Source organism: Heptranchias perlo, unplaced genomic scaffold (assembly GCF_035084215.1).
Source record: "Heptranchias perlo isolate sHepPer1 unplaced genomic scaffold, sHepPer1.hap1 HAP1_SCAFFOLD_181, whole genome shotgun sequence".
In the NCBI taxonomy this organism is placed as follows: domain Eukaryota; kingdom Metazoa; phylum Chordata; class Chondrichthyes; order Hexanchiformes; family Hexanchidae; genus Heptranchias; species Heptranchias perlo.
In genome coordinates this window covers 308,138-325,193 of record NW_027139088.1, presented here as the reverse complement: position 1 = coordinate 325,193, position 17,056 = coordinate 308,138, and the positions used below count along the sequence as shown (strand labels likewise).

At 50.6% G+C, this 17,056-nt stretch overlaps 1 protein-coding gene across 3 annotated transcripts in view; it reads right to left on the bottom strand.

The window, feature by feature from the left end:
* LOC137309806 (NACHT, LRR and PYD domains-containing protein 3-like) overlaps nucleotides 1–17,056 on the bottom strand; it is a 44,387-nt gene that overhangs the window by 11,541 nt on the left and 15,790 nt on the right. The window contains exons 1-3 of one of the 3 annotated variants that reach the window (XM_067977840.1): nucleotides 6,255–6,471; nucleotides 2,527–2,693; nucleotides 321–416 (exon numbers count right to left, since the gene is read on the bottom strand). In XM_067977840.1, the coding sequence (XP_067833941.1) occupies nucleotides 321–336 (16 nt within the window). In that variant the 5' untranslated portion in view covers nucleotides 337–416; nucleotides 2,527–2,693; nucleotides 6,255–6,471. Of the gene's footprint in view, nucleotides 1–320; nucleotides 417–2,526; nucleotides 2,694–5,288; nucleotides 6,126–6,254; nucleotides 6,472–17,056 lie in introns of those variants that run through there. The other 2 variants (XM_067977837.1, XM_067977839.1) reach the window with 2 other exon arrangements.

The window sequence follows — 17,056 nt, the reverse complement described above, 5'->3', positions numbered from 1 at the left end:
CCAGCTGCCTCTCACCCCCGCCCCACTCGGGGTGTCCCCCTGCTCCCTGGCCTCACACTGTTACTCAGGAAGACCATCCTCTGAGTCACTGTCTCTGTCCACCTTACAGTCCCCACCATCAGATATCAATTGGACAGTTCCAGTACTCAGGAGATCCCTACACCTGTGACTGCACTATGCCTCTCGATGGTCACTCACTTCCCTCTATCTACACGGTATCTGTACTGTTACATCTTCCTGTGTGAACTGCAGGTTGTTGCTCCTGATCTGGACCCTTTGTCAGGACGGAAATTGTATTGTGAAGAATTTTCTGAACCTACCTGTGTCCATTCTCATTCTTGTTGAAGATGTTGGATCTTCTCCCCTGTTTGAACCTTCAGCTGTGGTGGTGACAGACGTTCCCAGATTCTGATGCCCTGTAATAAATATAATATAAATAGGAGGGTTAGACAGAAATATTAAAATAAGCAGGAGAGCATTGCCTTGTTAAACATGATTCCAAGTCTCTCCTCCCCCATCAGTGCAACAGCTGTTCGCTCTGGGATCGAGCATTTCCCGAGTGTTATGATCAACACTCCACACCAGGTGTGACATAGACAGCTGCCCAGTGAAGTCCAGTGAGTCCCGCTGATCTCCACAACCCAGTTCCAGACGGGAACCCATCGGCAGAGACTCTGAACTTGGAGCGTCACTTGGTAAGATTTACTCACACAGTACAGGCCAGAACCAGCCTTATTCCTGAGGCAGTGAATATTCTGGAGGGAAATATGGAGCGGGGTGATCATTGATGGATGAAATGACCCTTCACTCGGTTTAACACAGTCTGAGGCAATTGTGTTATTTGTATTCACAAATTGTGTTGAATATTTTTGATTTGTTGAGTTTCGTCATTAAATTCAATTACTTTATGAATATGATATCTATCCTCATACACAATATATAGCTGGGTGGGATTCCTCTGGTGCCTTTGGGCAGTGAAAGTGTCCGTGTGTTCATGGAGATGTGTCCTGGTTGGTGTTTCTACTGGAATATATTTACCACATCCCCATGGTGTCAGCACCTGACAATCACTGTAGGAGGTGAGGAGATTTACCACTGTTCTAATATTAACACTAATGAGCACTGTGTGAGGTGAGGAGATTTACCACTGTTCTAATATTAACACTAATGAAAACTGTAGGAAGTCAGGAGATTTACCACTGTTCTAACATTAACACTAATAAGCACTGTAGGAGGTGAGGAGATTTACCACTGTTCTAACATTAACACTAATAAGCACTGTAGGAGGTGAGGAGATTTACCACTGTTCTAATATTAACACTAATGAGCACTGTAGGAGGTGAGGAGATTTACCACTGTTCTAATATTAACACTAATAAGCACTGTAGGAGGTGAGGAGATTTACCACTGTTCTAATATTAACACTAATGTATAATGTTATGAATCGTGTAACTTTAAACATTAAGGTGATGCACAATATTTATTTAGAGAATGTCGTTCTGGGTTTTACAGTCTCAATGTTCAAGTGGTGGATTTGACTGTTTTTATATAATCACGTGTGTGACTGGCAGTTGTATGTGTGTCTCACGAATGTGCTCCCAATCAAACTATCAGTCCCAGTGTCATTTCCTTTCCCCACTGTGGAAATGTAAAAATGATTAAATCTCGGATCAGTAATTTCTCCAAACTATATTTGAAGTTATTCTCCGGCATTAATTTATAACCAAGTTTGAGACTTTGTAAAATTGAATTCCTGCTGTTTCACTCACACTGACACTAGTATAATAAACACACAACAGCAACAACTTGCATCACCACAGAGCCTTGAACATCGAAAAAACATCCCAAGGCGCTTCACAGATGCCGAATCAGACAGAAAATGGCCAAAATTTTGGTCAAAGAAGTGAGTTTTAGGATGGTCTTTATTGTGACACCACACACAAAATAATCAAATGGAAGAAATTTTACAAATCTTTATTAAAATTTAAGATCTACATATCATTTTATCACCAAATTATATCGAAATGGTAATCATTTAATTCAACTGTAATTTTGAAATTCAGAAATAGATTTACTGATGGGAAATAACATTAAGTAAAAGCCAGTAGGATGATTGATTTTGATAGTTGAATCTGAAATATATTTGAATTCGGTAACACTGTCTGGTACTACCTTAACACACAGCTTAATATCGATATTATGAGGGCTATCAAGGTGGGTTCATTCCGATTTGATGCTGGGGGCGGGGAGACACTGTATATCTGCTGGGCTCTGCCTCAGACTGGAGCCACTTCTTCGATCAAACCCCTTCACTCAAAAACAGACACAAGATTCATCAGTGACTGTGTGTTTTGAGATAGAAACTGATCTTACTTCACATTTAATTGCACTGCCTCATGCTGGATAATTGTACTCGGTGATCAGACTCTCCCAGTCTCATTCTCACCATTTCGCCCCTTAACTTGTAACCATTGTGGACCGTCAACAGGACCAGTGTTTATCTGAGTAAGTGGGACTGTCTCTTACCTTTCTCCCCAGTCGATCTATGGAAGCTCTTTGAATCGGAAGGATTCTCTCTGGTTGCTGCTCTCACAATCCTGTGCTGATTCACCTGCTGTTGTTCCTCAGTCTACAATCCCTGTTTACTTCCAGCTGTGGGCTTTTCTCAATCACTCCGTCATTCACCGGGAGATCTAATAATGGCAGGGCAGAAAATGAGACCAATACTGACGGTGTGAAGGAGAATCTAATCTACACTTTCCCTCTAATGTTGAATTAAAATAAAAGTAATTGAAACTTAAACAATTGAACAACAAATATTTGATTGAATAAACACACTGTTTGAGGAGCTCTGTTCTCACATTCCATGTCTCTTTCCCACCCCGATCACAATATGTGATCGTTTCATTCTCCAGCCCTAGTTAGAGGCAATTCCTTCTCCATGTCCCGCCCCTGGTTTTAGGATCACATTTGCTATTTGTGAATCAGTGACCATTCCTTTATATTTTCTGGCTGAACTCCATCGAGGGGCCAGACTCCTAGTTTCCAAGTGTATTTTAGTGGCATCATCGACAAACAGGGAGAGTTGATGGGACAATATCCTCAGGGATATGGTTCTACCCACAGAAGGCAGCTGTACTGCCCCAACACCGTGACTGGGAAGTGTGACTATTGCAGTGAGTTCACTTCACTGAATATTTACAAAACATAACATAACATGGGACTGATTTATCACAGAAAGAAGAGATTTCCCCTACTGTGAGTGTTATTGTTTGGACACTGCGATGAGTATAAGTCCTAGTAACAACTGTGGACCGGGTTTCTAACCGTTTTGAATTGACAGTTCCTGACTCAGAGGCTGGATGTGTCTCCAGTTAGCTGCAAATTCCAAAGTTCTGGCACGTGGGGGTGGGGAAGGAACGTTTGTAACTACAAGTGAGACATTTTAATAACAATATTTAACTGTCAAATAGGTATTAACTGTAATAACAACACCTCAGTGTGGGAATGTGGTGGGAACTTTGACCATATTTAAGAGAACAAGAGAAAATAGAAGCTCTCAGCAATTAACTTGTTTCTATTTTGCTATAAATGGTCATTGATATACAGAACTGGACGATAGATTACAACTCATTCTCATGCCTGTAATAAAATATCTCTGATTAGATAAAATCACGATCAGTAACGAAATGATTTGAAGTAGAATGTGTGAACAAATATGGCCCATTCTTAGTTTGAGGATAAATCAAATCACTATCCCCAAAAATATCAATAGTTGAATGCGTAATTGGAATTGAAAGATTTATTGGGGCCACTGTCCAAACACAATGGATATGATCGAAGGACTCACACTTTAGGGAGGGCACGGTGTCCCCAATGATGACATTGTACCGTGTCTGATACAACGGGGCGGGGAGGGCACTTTGTCACCACAGGATGGCATTGCACCTTGTCTCGAACAAGGGGGCGGGGAGGGCACTTTGTCACCACAGGATGGCAGTGTACCGTGTATGGCACAATGGGGCGGGGAGGGCACCGTGTCACCACAGGATGGCAGTTTACCGTTCCTTACACAATGGGCGGGGCAGGCACTCTCGGGTACCGACCCCAAAAGATGGCAATGTACCATTTGAGATATGGAGGAGGCGTGGGTATATCAGTCAGTGATTCTTTGTGTGTTTGATAGAGAGAGATAGGGGAAGTGAACTCGTGTCTATTTCAGTGAGTGAATCTTAATGTTTGTGTGTACATGAGAGAGAGGGAGAGTGAAACAGATTTTATCAGTGAGCAACTGAGGATTGTATGAGTATGAGAGAGAGACAATGGATGCCTCTGTCTAACTGTGAGACTCTGAATGTGTGTTTATGTGATGGAGCCAGATACATTGTGCATCAGTGAACAACTGAGTGGGTGTGTGTGTGTGAGAGAGAGACAGAGAGAGAGAGAGAGAGAGAGAGAGAGAGAGGATGTGTCTGTATATCTGAGTGACTCTGAGCAGGTGTGTGTATACGTGACGGAGGGAGACACACTGTGTATCAATGTGGGACTGACTGAGTGTTTGTGTATGTGAGAGGCAGAGAGAGAGAGAGAGAGAGAAAATGGCTCTGTATATCTGAGTGAGTTTGTGTGTGTGAGAGGGAGACAGAGGATGCCTCTGTATATTAGCGAGTGACTTAGTGTCTGTGTGTATTTTCTGTTGGGGGAGAAGCGGCAGGATGATGAAATCTAACCTTTAACCATCAACCACTTCTAAAATCGTACACGGACTGGTATTTAACAAGTTAAATTGCCAGAAGACACATGTCCATATCAAACGTTCAATCAGACACAGCAAGGGCAGACCACATGCAAAGTGCAAAAGCGTCTTGTTCTTATAGATTAAAAGGTTGAGGAAGTGAGTTAACACAAACGGAAACCGTTCGTCTCTGTCTCTGCAAGTTTCAGCATGTTGCTGTTACTTTCTGTCACTCAGAGGCAGACATTTTGAGACCCACTCAGTTCCCCCTTCAGTTTAATGTTTACCAAAAGGTTTATTCAATTCCACTGTGTTTTGATTAAAGTCGCTCTGGGTTTCAATTCGACCCTATCATCCAACTGAGAATAATGGGGTCACCCGTATTTGGTGTTGATTGATTCTCTGCATTAGGTTTTATCTTTAATTCTGATCACCACCTGGTTTCCACCCAGAACCGTGTGTGTGACGAGAGAAAGAGGAGAGATCTGCACTAAATGCAGACATGTGTTTCCTTCGATATAATCCCCCACTCTCATCATTCTCAGTCACTCACCCAATTCGTCCATTGAAAAGACTGAAGCGACATGTGATCTGGTCCGCACGGGCCCTGTCGCCAGTCAGGACTTGGTACTCGGGGATCAGGCTGAACTCCCCGCCTTGCTCTCCCTGTCCCCAGTGAAGATTCTGGTACTCGTAGATTCGGCTAATCTCCCCGCCTTGCTCTCATTGTCCCCAGTCAGGACTCTGGTACTCGGGGATTCGGCTGATCTCTCCGCCTTGCTCTCCCTGTCCCCAGTCAGGACTCTGGTACTCGGGGATTCGGCGGATCTCCCCGCCTTGCTCTCCCCTGGACACAATCTGAGTGGAGCCCTCCAGGAAGTGTCAGCGCACATCAACCTCGCTGTCAGCTCTTCCGCTAAATGTTACTGACATATAAAAATCATGTGGGACAGAACCCGAAACCTCGCGTTGCCTTTACTCTTCCTACCAGCTGTTTCACGTGGGTTTGATGCGAGTTAAGTTTCGTATTTAGAGCTCAAATGACGTAAATGCTTCGATTTACAATCCCCCCATTGATTTGAAGCAGACAGCACAGAAGGAGGCCATTTGGCCCCTGCTGTCCGTGCTGGCTCTTTGAAAGTGGTATCCATTTAATCCCACCCCCCTGCACTTTCCCAATAGTCCTGCAAACTTTCTCCTTTACAAGTGATTAACCAATTCCATTTTGAAAGTTACTAAACAAATTTGTTCACCGCGAGCGACTGGACAGTCGGAGCATCAGTTATAGACAGAGTCATTGGGGTAGATTTTAAACACGAATCTGCTTCCACAGCCCTATCAGGCATTCGGTTCCAGATCAGAACAACTCGCTGCGTAAAGAAAATTCCACTCATCTCCAACCTGGCTTTTTTACCAATTCTCATCAATCTGCGTCCTCTGGTAACCGACCCTCCTGCCAGTGGAAAGAGTTTCTCCCGATCTACCCGATCAAAACTCCACTATTAAATCTCCCCTTTACCTGCTCTAAGACGAACAAACCGAGCTTTGAAGTCCCTCGGGCCAGACGCAGAAAATTGCAGGATATTCGCTGGAAGTTAATGTCATTTAAGTCAATGCAAGCAGCTCAGGAATGTGGGAAATCTGAACAGTCAGCATTTTATATTAAAACAGGAAACAAGTTGGACTGTTCAAAGTAAGGGGCTCTCTGTCATGCTCCCTCTCCCACCCATCACTGATTAAAGTAAGGGGCTCTCTCATTCTACCTCAACCCCTCCCCCACCCATCACTGATTAAAGTAAGGGGCCATCTCTCATTCTCCCTCCCCCCCTCCCCCAACCCATCACTGATTAAAGTAAGGGGCCATCTCTCATTCTCCCTCTCCCACCCATCACTGATTAAAGTAAGGGGCTCTCTCTCATTCTCCCTCTCCCCCTCCCCCGCCCATCACTGATTAAAGGAAGGGGTTCTCTCTCATTCTCCCTCTCCCCCTCCCCCGCCCATCACTGATTAAAGTAAGGGGCTCTCTCTCATACTCCCTCTCCCCCTCCTCCGCCCATCGCTGATTAAAGTAAGGGGCGCTCTCTCTCATTCTCCCGCTCCCCCATCCCCCCGCCCATCACTGATTAAAGTAAGGGGCTCTCTCTCATTCTCCCTCTCCCCCTCCCCCGCCCATCACTGATTAAAGGAAGGGGTTCTCTCTCATTCTCCCTCTCCCCCTCCCCCGCCCATCACTGATTAAAGTAAGGGGCTCTCTCTCATACTCCCTCTCCCCGTCCTCCGCCCATCGCTGATTAAAGCCAGGGGCGCTCTCTCTCATTCTCCCTCTCCCCCATCCCCCCGCCCATCACTGATTAAAGTAAGGGGCTCTCACTCATTCTCCCTCTCCCCCTCCCTCGCCCATAAATGATTAAAGTATGGGCTCTCTCTCATTCTCCCTCTCCCCCGCCCATCACTGATTAAAGGAAGGGGCTCTCTCTCATTCTCCCTCTCCCCCGCCCATAACTCATTATAGTAAGGGGCTCTCTCTCATTCTCCCTCTCCCCCTCCCCCTCCCATCGCTGAAAAAAGTCAGGGGCTCTCTCTCATTCTCCCTCCCACCCTCCGCCGCCCATCGCTGATGAAAGTAAGGGGCTCTCTCTCATTCTCCCTCTCCCCCTCACCCTCCCCCGCCCATAACTGATTATAGTAAGGGGCTCTCTCTCATTCTCCCTCTCCCCCTCCCCCGCCCATCGCTGATTAAAGTAAGGGGCTCCCTCTCATTCTCCCTCCCCCCCTCCCCCGCCCGTCACTGATGACAGTAAGGGGCCATCTCTCATTCTCCCTCCCCCCCCATCCCCCCGCCCATCACTGATTAAAGTAAGGGGCTCTCTCTCATTCTCCCTCCCCCCCTCCCCCGCCCGTCACTGATGACAGTAAGGGGCCATCTCTCATTCTCCCTCCCCCCCCATCCCCCCGCCCATCACTGATTAAAGTAAGGGGCTCTCTCTCAATCTCCCTCTCCCCCTCCCGCGCCCATCACTGATTAAAGTAAGGGGCTCTCCCTCATTCGCCCTCCCCTGCCCATCACCGATTAAAGTAAGGGGCTCTCTCTCATTCTCCCCCCTCCCCCGCCCATCACTGATTACAGTAAGGAGCTCTCTCTCATTCTCCCCCCTCCCCCGCCCATCACTGATTACAGTAAGGGGCCATCTCTCATTCTCCCTCCCCCCCCCACATTACTGTTTAAAGTAAGGGGCTCTCTCTCATTCTCCCTCTCCCCCTCCCATCACTGATTAAAGTAAGGGGCTCTCACTCATTCCCCCTCCCCCGCCCATCACTGATTAAAGTAAGGTGCTCTCTCTCATTCTCCCCCCTCCCCCCGGCCATCACAGATTAAAGTAAGGGGCTCTCTCTCATTCTCCCTCTCCCCCATCCCCCCGCCCATCACTGATTAAAGTAAGGGGCCATCTCTCATTCTCCCTCCCCCCCCACATTACTGATTAAAGTAAGGGGCTCTCTCTCATACTCCCTCTCCCCGTCCTCCGCCCATCGCTGATTAAAGTCAGGGGCGCTCTCTCTCATTCTCCCTCTCCCCCATCCCCCCGCCCATCACTGATTAAAGTAAGGGGCTCTCACTCATTCTCCCTCTCCCCCTCCCTCGCCTATCACTGATTAAAGTAAGGGGCTCTCACTCATTCTCCCTCCCCCGCCCATCACTGATTAAAGTAAGGTGCTCTCTCTCATTCTCCCCCCTCCCCCCGGCCATCACAGATTAAAGTAAGGGGCTCTCTCTCATTCTCCCCCCTCCCCCCGGCCATCACAGATTAAAGTCAGGGGCTCTCTCTCATTCTCCCTCTCCCCCATCCCCCCGCCCATCACTGATTAAAGTAAGGGGCTCTCTCTCTCATTCTCCCTCTCCCCCTCCCATCACTGATTAAAGTAAGGGGCTCTCACTCATTCTCCCTCCCCCGCCCATCACTGATTAAAGTAAGGGGCTCTCTCTCATTCTCCCTCCCCCCCCTCCCCCGCCCGTCACTGATTACAGTAAGGAGCCATCTCTCATTCTCCCTCCCCCCCCGACATCACTGATTAAATTAAGGGGCTCTCTCTCATTCTCCCTCCCCCCCATCCCCCCGCCCATCACTGATTAAAGTGAGGGGCCATCTCTCATTCTCCCTCCCCCCTCCCCCACATCACTGATGAAATTAAGGGGCTCTCTCTCCTTCTCCCTCTCCGCCTCCCCCGCCCATCACTGATTAAATTAAGGGGCTCTCTCTCATTCTCCCTCTCCCCCATCCCCCCTCTCCCCCATCCACCCGCCCATCACTGATTAAAGTAAGGGGCCAACTCTCATTCTCCCCCCCCCCACACGACATCACTGATTAAAGTAAGGGGCTCTCTCTCATTCTCCCTCCCCGCCTCCCCCCACCCATCACTGATTAAAGTAAGGGGCTCTCACTCATTCTCCCTCCCCCGCCCATCACTGATTAAAGTAAGGTGCTCTCTCTCATTCTCCCCCCTCCCCCCGGCCATCACAGATTAAAGTAAGGGGCTCTCTCTCATTCTCCCTCTCCCCCATCCCCCCGCCCATCACTGATTAAAGTAAGGGGCTCTCTCTCTCATTCTCCCTCTCCCCCTCCCATCACTGATTAAAGTAAGGGGCTCTCACTCATTCTCCCTCCCCCGCCCATCACTGATTAAAGTAAGGGGCTCTCTCTCATTCTCCCTCCCCCCCCCCTCCCCCGCCCGTCACTGATTACAGTAAGGAGCCATCTCTCATTCTCCCTCCCCCCCCGACATCACTGATTAAATTAAGGGGCTCTCTCTCATTCTCCCTCCCCCCCATCCCCCCGCCCATCACTGATTAAAGTAAGGGGCCATCTCTCATTCTCCCTCCCCCCTCCCCCACTTCACTGATGAAATTAAGGGGCTCTCTCTCCTTCTCCCTCTCCGCCTCCCCCGCCCATCACTGATTAAATTAAGGGGCTCTCTCTCCTTCTCCCTCTCCGCCTCCCCCGCCCATCACTGATTAAATTAAGGGGCTCTCTCTCATTCTCCCTCCCCGCCTCCCCCCACCCATCACTGATTAAAGTAAGGGGCTCTCTCTCATTCTCCCTCCCCGCCTCCCCCCTCCCATCACTGATTAAAGTAAGGGGCTCTCTCTCATTCTCCCTCCCCGCCTCCCCCCACCCATCACTGATTAAAGTAAGGGGCTCTCTCTCATTCTCCCTCCCCGCCTCCCCCCTCCCATCACTGATTAAAGTAAGGTGCTCTCACTCATTCTCCCCCGTCCCCCGCCCATCACTGATTAAAGTAAGGTGCTCTCTCTCATTCTCCCCCGTCCCCCGCCCATCACTGATTAAAGTAAGGGGCTCTCTCTCATTCTCCCTCCCCCCCTCCCCCGCGCGTCACTGATTACAGTAAGGGGCCATCTCTCATTCTCCCTCCCCCCCCCACATCACTGATTAAATTAAGGAGCTCTCTCTCATTCTCCCTCCCCCCCATCCCCCCGCCCATCACTGATTAAAGTAAGGGGCCATCTCTCATTCTCCCTGCCCACCCCACATCACTGATTAAATTAAGGGGCTCTCTCTCATTCTCCCTCCCCCCCATCCCCCCGCCCATCACTGATTAAATTAAGGGGCTCTCTCTCATTCTCCCTCCCCCCATCACTGATTAAAGTAAGGGGCTCTCTCTCATTCTCCCTCCCCCCATCACTGATTAAAGTAAGGGGCTCTCTCTCATTCTCCCCCCCTCCCCCGCCCATCACTGATTACAGTAAGGAGCTCTCTCTCATTCTCCCCCCCTCCCCCGCCCATCACTGATTACAGTAAGGAGCTCTCTCTCATTCTCCCCCCTCCCCCGCCCATCACAGATTACAGTAACGAGCTCTCTCTCATTCTCCCTCTCCCCCATCCCCCCGCCCAACACTGATTAAAGTAAGGTGCTCTCTCTCATTCTCCCCCCTCCCCCACATTACAGATTAAAGTAAGGGGCCATCTCTCATTCTCCCTCCCCCCCCCCCCCACATTACTGATTAAAGTAAGGGGCTCTCTCTCATTCTCCCTCCCCCCTCCCCCGCCCATCACTGATTACAGTAAGGAGCTCTCTCATTCTCCCTCTCCCCCATCCCCCCGCCCGTCACTGATTAAAGTAAGGGGCCATCTCTCATTCTGCCATCTCCCCCGCCCATCACTGATTGCAGTAAGGGGCTCTCTCTCATTCTCCCTCTCCCCCATCCCCCCGCCCATCACTGATTAAAGTAAGGGGCCATCTCTCATTCTCCCTCCCCCCCCACATTACTGATTAAAGTAAGGGTCTCTCTCTCATTCTCCCTCTCTCCCTCCCATCACTGATTAAAGTAAGGGGCTCTCACTCATTCTCCCTCCCCCGCCCATCACTGATTAAAGTAAGGGGCTCTCTCTCATTCTCCCTCTCCGCCTCCCCCGCCCATCACTGATTAAATTAAGGGGCTCTCTCTCATTCTCCCTCCCCCCCCCGACATCACTGATTAAAGTAAGGGGCTCTCTCTCATTCTCCCTCCCCGCCTCCCCCCACACATCACTGATTAAAGTAAAGGGGCTCTCTCTCATTCTCCCTCCCCGCCTCCCCCCACCCATCACTGATTAAAGTAAGGGGCTCTCTCTCATTCTCCCTCTCCCTCTCCCCCTCCCCTGCCCATCACGGATTAAAGTAAGGGGCTCTCTCTCATTCTCCCTCTCCGCCTCCCCCGCCCATCGCTGATTAAAGTAAGGGCCTCTCTCTCATTCTCCCCCCTCCCCCGCCCATCACTGATTAAAGTAAGGGGCTCTCTCTCATTCTTCCTCTCCCCCTCCCCCTCCCCCGTCCATCACTGATTAAAGTCAGGGGCTCTCTCTCATTCTCCCTCTCCCCCATCCCCCCGCCCATCACTGATTAAAGTATGGGGCTCTCTCTCATCCTCCAACTCCCCCCATAGATTTTGTACCCATTGGATCAAACCCGATTGACAAGTCCGTTCCCCTGTCCTCTCCAACCGTCTCCTCCCCCGGGGCCCACCCGGAGCGGGATATGCGCACTGCGTACTCGGGACAAATGAACGCCTCCCCCACAGACACCGCCCTCTCTCACTTGATTGACCGACCGCAGAAAGGGTCACGTGTCCCCAGATTTTTAAACCCTTTTGGCTGTTTCACCGACTCAGCACGGGCCCTGATGCAGCGCGCTTGCGTGATGTCAGCAATCCGGCGGGGTCGCGACCTGATGGATGGAAGAGTCCAGGGGACTGGAGACGATCAACCGGTCCCCATCCACCGCCATCCTCTCCATCCACCGCCATCCTCCCCCTGGAGACGATCAACCGGTCCCCATCCACCGCCATCATCTCAATCCAACGCCATCCTCCCCCTGGAGAGGATCAACCGGTCCCCATCCACCGCCATCATCTCAATCCATCGCCACCTTCCCCCAGAGAGGATCAACCGGTCCCCATCCACCGCCATCATCTCAATCCACCGCCATCCTCCCCCTGGAGAAGATCAACCGGTCCCCATCCACCGCCATCATCTCAATCCATCGCCACCTCCCCCTGGAGAAGATCAACCGGTCCCCATCCACCGCCATCATCTCAATCCACCGCCATCCTCCCCCTGGAGAGGGTCAACCGATCCCCATCCACCGCCATCATCTCAATCCACCGCCATCCTCCCCCTGGAGAGGATCAACCGGTCCCCATCCACCGCCATCATCTCAATCCACCGCCATCCTCCGCCTGGAGAGGGTCAACCGATCCCCATCCACCGCCATCATCTCAATCCACCGCCATCCTCCCCCTGGAGAGGATCAACCGGTCCCCATCCACCGCCATCATCTCAATCCACCGCCATCCTCCCCCTGGAGAGGGTCAACCGATCCCCATCCACCGCCATCATCTCAATCCACCGCCATCTTCCCTCTGGAGAGGATCAACCGGTCCCCTTCCACCGCCATCCTCCCGCTGGAGAGGATCAACCGGTCCCCATCCACCGCCATCCTCCCCCTGGAGAGGATCAACCGGTCCCCATCCATCGCCATCATCTCAATCCAGCGCCATCCTCCCCCTGGAGAGGATCAACCGGTCCCCATCCACCGCCATCATCTCAATCCATCGCCACCTCCCCCTGGAGAAGATCAACCGGTCCCCATCCACCGCCATCATCTCAATCCACCGCCATCCTCCCCCTGGAGAAGATCAACCGGTCCCCATCCACCGCCATCATCTCAATCCACCGCCATCCTCCCCCTGGAGAGGGTCAACCGATCCCCATCCACCGCCATCATCTCAATCCACCGCCATCCTCCCCCTGGAGAGGATCAACCGGTCCCCATCCACCGCCATCATCTCAATCCACCGCCATCCTCCGCCTGGAGAGGGTCAACCGATCCCCATCCACCGCCATCATCTCAATCCACCGCCATCCTCCCCCTGGAGAGGATCAACCGGTCCCCATCCACCGCCATCATCTCAATCCACCGCCATCCTCCCCCTGGAGAGGGTCAACCGATCCCCATCCACCGCCATCATCTCAATCCACCGCCATCTTCCCTCTGGAGAGGATCAACCGGTCCCCTTCCACCGCCATCCTCCCGCTGGAGAGGATCAACCGGTCCCCATCCACCGCCATCCTCCCCCTGGAGAGGATCAACCGGTCCCCATCCATCGCCATCATCTCAATCCACCGCCATCCTCCCCCGGATATGAGTGTGAATCAGACGGTTAATCAGACTCATCCATTCCTTTCTCACCTCCAGTCTCCACTATTCCAATACTCTCCTGCCCGGCCTCCCATCTTCCACCCTCCATAAACATCTGAAACTCTACTGCCCGTATCTGAACTCACACCAAGTCCCATTCACACTTCACCCCCTGTGCTCACTGATCTACATTGGCTCAAGTCCGGGAACGCCTCCATTTAAAAATTCTTATCCTGGTTTTCAAATCCCGACATGACCCTCGCCCCTCTCCCTCTCTCTGCAACCTCCTCCAGCCCTCCAACCTTCCGAGATCTCTGCACTCCTCCAATTCTGGCCTCTTGCCGATCCCCCGATTTCCATCACTCTACCATTGGCGGCCGTGCCTTCACCTGCCTGGACTCCAAGCTCTGGAATTCCCTCCCTAAACCTCTCCACCTCTCTCTCTCTCCCCTCCTTTAAGACGCTCCTTAAAACCTACCTCATTGACCGAGCACTGGATGGGCTCTGACCAGAGCTCTGTACAGCTGTAACATAACTTCCTCCACTTTATATTCCATCCCTTGAGATAAAGGCCAACACTCCATTAGCCTTTTAGATAACTTCTTGTACCTGCCCACTGGGATTTAGAGATGTGTGTACTTGGAGCCGTAAATTTCTGTGCTCATCCACAGTTCCCACACTCTTCCCATTCAGGAAATATTCCGATTTGTCTTTTTCTGATCAAAGTGGATGACGTCACACTTGCCCACATTAAACACCATCTCCCACAGTTTTCCTCACTCACTGAGTCTGTCTGTGTCCCTGGTTTCCAGTTTCCCCAATAGGGTCAGATTCTGTTTTCAGTACAAAGTAACAGGTAATCAAATCTACCCTTTTATTCGTTGTATCGAGGTGATATTGAGTTGAGGTACAGATCAGCTACGATATAATGGAGTGGCGGAACAGGCTCGAGGGGCTGGATGGACCCTCCTGTTCCCATGTAACGGGCTCGAGGGGCTGGACGGCCTCGAGGGGCTGGACGGCCTCCTCCTGTTCCCGTGCAACGGGCTCGAGGGGCTGGACGGCCCCCTCCTGTTCCTGTACAATGGACTCGAGGGGCTGGATGGACCCTCCTGTTCCCGTGCAACGGGCTCGAGGGGCTGGACGGCCCCCTCCTGTTCCTGTGCAATGGACTCGAGGGGCTAGATGGCCTCCTCCTGTTACCGTGCACTGTTTATTGGGTGGGGTGTGAAACAAACGGGTAATGACACAGTGTCACACACTTTGCGGAAGGCAATGAACCGTGTGAGAGAGACAGTGAGAGAGGATGCCTCTGTATATCAGTGAGTGTGTGAGAGAGAGGCTGCCTCTGTATATCAGTGAGTGTGTGAGAGAGAGGCTGCCTCTGTATATCAGTGAGTGTGTGAGAGAGAGGATGCCCCTATATGTCAGTGAGTGTGTGAGAGAGATGGGATGCCCCTGCATATCAGTGAGTGTGTGAGAGAGAGAGGATGCCCCTGTATATCAGTGAGTGTGTGAGAGAGAGGATGCCTCTGTATATCAGTGAGTGTGTGAGAAAGAGGATGCCTCTGTATATCAGTGAGTGTGTGTGTGAGAGAGGATGCCTCTGTATATCAGTGAGTGTGTGAGAGAGAGGCTGCCTCTGTATATCAGTGAGTGTGTGAGAGAGAGGCTGCCTCTGTATATCAGTGAGTGTGTGAGAGAGAGGATGCCCCTGTATGTCAGTGAGTGTGTGAGAGAGATGGGATGCCCCTGCATATCAGTGAGTGTGTGAGAGAGAGAGGATGCCCCTGTATATCAGTGAGTGTGTGAGAGAGAGGATGCCTCTGTATATCAGTGAGTGTGTGAGAAAGAGGATGCCTCTGTATATCAGTGAGTGTGTGAGAGAGAGGATGCCTCTGTATATCAGTGAGTGTGTGAGAGAGAGGATGCCTCTGTATATCAGTGAGTGTGTGAGAGAGAGGATGCCTCTGTATATCAGTGAGTGTGAGAGAGAGGATGCCTCTGTATATCAGTGAGTGTGTGAGAGAGAGGATGCCTCTGTATATCAGTGAGTGTGTGAGAGAGAGGCTGCCTCTGTATATCAGTGAGTGTGTGAGAGAGAGGATGCCCCTGTATGTCAGTGAGTGTGTGAGAGAGATGGGATGCCCCTGTATATCAGTGAGTGTGTGAGAGAGATGGGATGCCCCTGTATATCAGTGAGTGTGTGTGAGAGAGAGGATGCCCCTATGTTTCAGTGAGTGAGTGTGAGAGAGAGAGGATGCCCCTGTCTATCAGTGAGTGTGTGTGAGAGAGAGAGGATGCCCCTGCCTATCAGTGAGTGTGTGTGTGAGAGAGAGATGATGCCCCTGTCTATCAGTGAGTGTGTGTGAGAGAGAGAGGATGCTCCTGTCTATCAGTGAGTGTGTGTGAGAGAGAGATGATGCCCCTGTATATCAGTGAGTTAATCTGAGTGAGTGTGAGAGAGAGACGCTGTCTCTGTGTTTCAGTTAATGACTCTGAGTGAGTGTGTGTGAGAGAGAGGATGCCCCTGTATATCAGTGAGTGATTCTGAGTGAGTGAGAGAGAGAGAGGATGCCCCTGTATATCAGTGAGTGATTCTGAGTGAGTGAATGTGAGAGAGGATTCCTCTGTTTTTCAGTGAATGACTCTGAATGAGTGTGAGAGAGAGAGGATGCCTCTGTATATCAGTGAGTGAGTGTGTGTGAGAGAGGATGCCCCTGTATATCAGTGAGTGATTCTGAGTGTGTGTGAGGGGGAGGATGCCTCTATACATCAGTGAGTGAGTGTGAGAGAGAGAGAGAGGAAGACTCTGTATATCACTGAGTGACTCTGAGTGAGTTTGTGAGAGAGAGGATGCCTCTGCACATCATTGAGTGGCTGTGAGCGAGGATGCCTCTGTTTTTCAGTGAGTGACTCTGAGTAAGTGTGAGTGTGAGAGGATGCCCCTGTATATCAGTGAGTGTGTGTGTGAGCGAGGATGCCCCTGTATATCAGTGAGTGACTCTGAGTGAGTGAGTGAGAGAGAGAGAGGATGCCTCTGTATATCAGTGAGTGTGTGTGTGATAGAGGATGCCTCTGTTTTTCAGTGAGTGACTCTGAGTGAGTGTGTGTGTGAGAGAGAGGATGCTCCTATATATCAGTGAGTGTGTGTGTGAGAGAGAGGATGCCCCTGTATATCAGTGAGTGTGTGTGTGAGAGGGAGGATGCCCCTCTATATCAGTGAGTGTGTGTGAGAGAGAGGATGTCCCTGTATATCAGTGAGTGACTTTGAGTGTGTGTGTGTGTGTGTGTGTGTGTGTGTGTGTGTGTGTGTGTGTGAGATGATGTCTCTGTACATCAGTGAGTGACTCTGAGTGAGTGTGTGAGAGAGAGGATGCCTCTGTATATCAGTGAGTGACTCTGAGTGTGTGGGAGAGAGGATGCCTCTGTATATCAGTGAGTGAGTGTGTGAGAGAGAGGATGTCTCTGTATATCAGTGAGTGACTCTGAGTATCCGTGTGTATTTTGTGTTGGGGACAAGCGGCAGGATGATGAAACCCGACCTTTAACTATCAACAACTTGGAAAATCCTACACAGACTGGGACTGAACAAGTTAAATTGCCAGAAGACACGTGTCCATATCACAG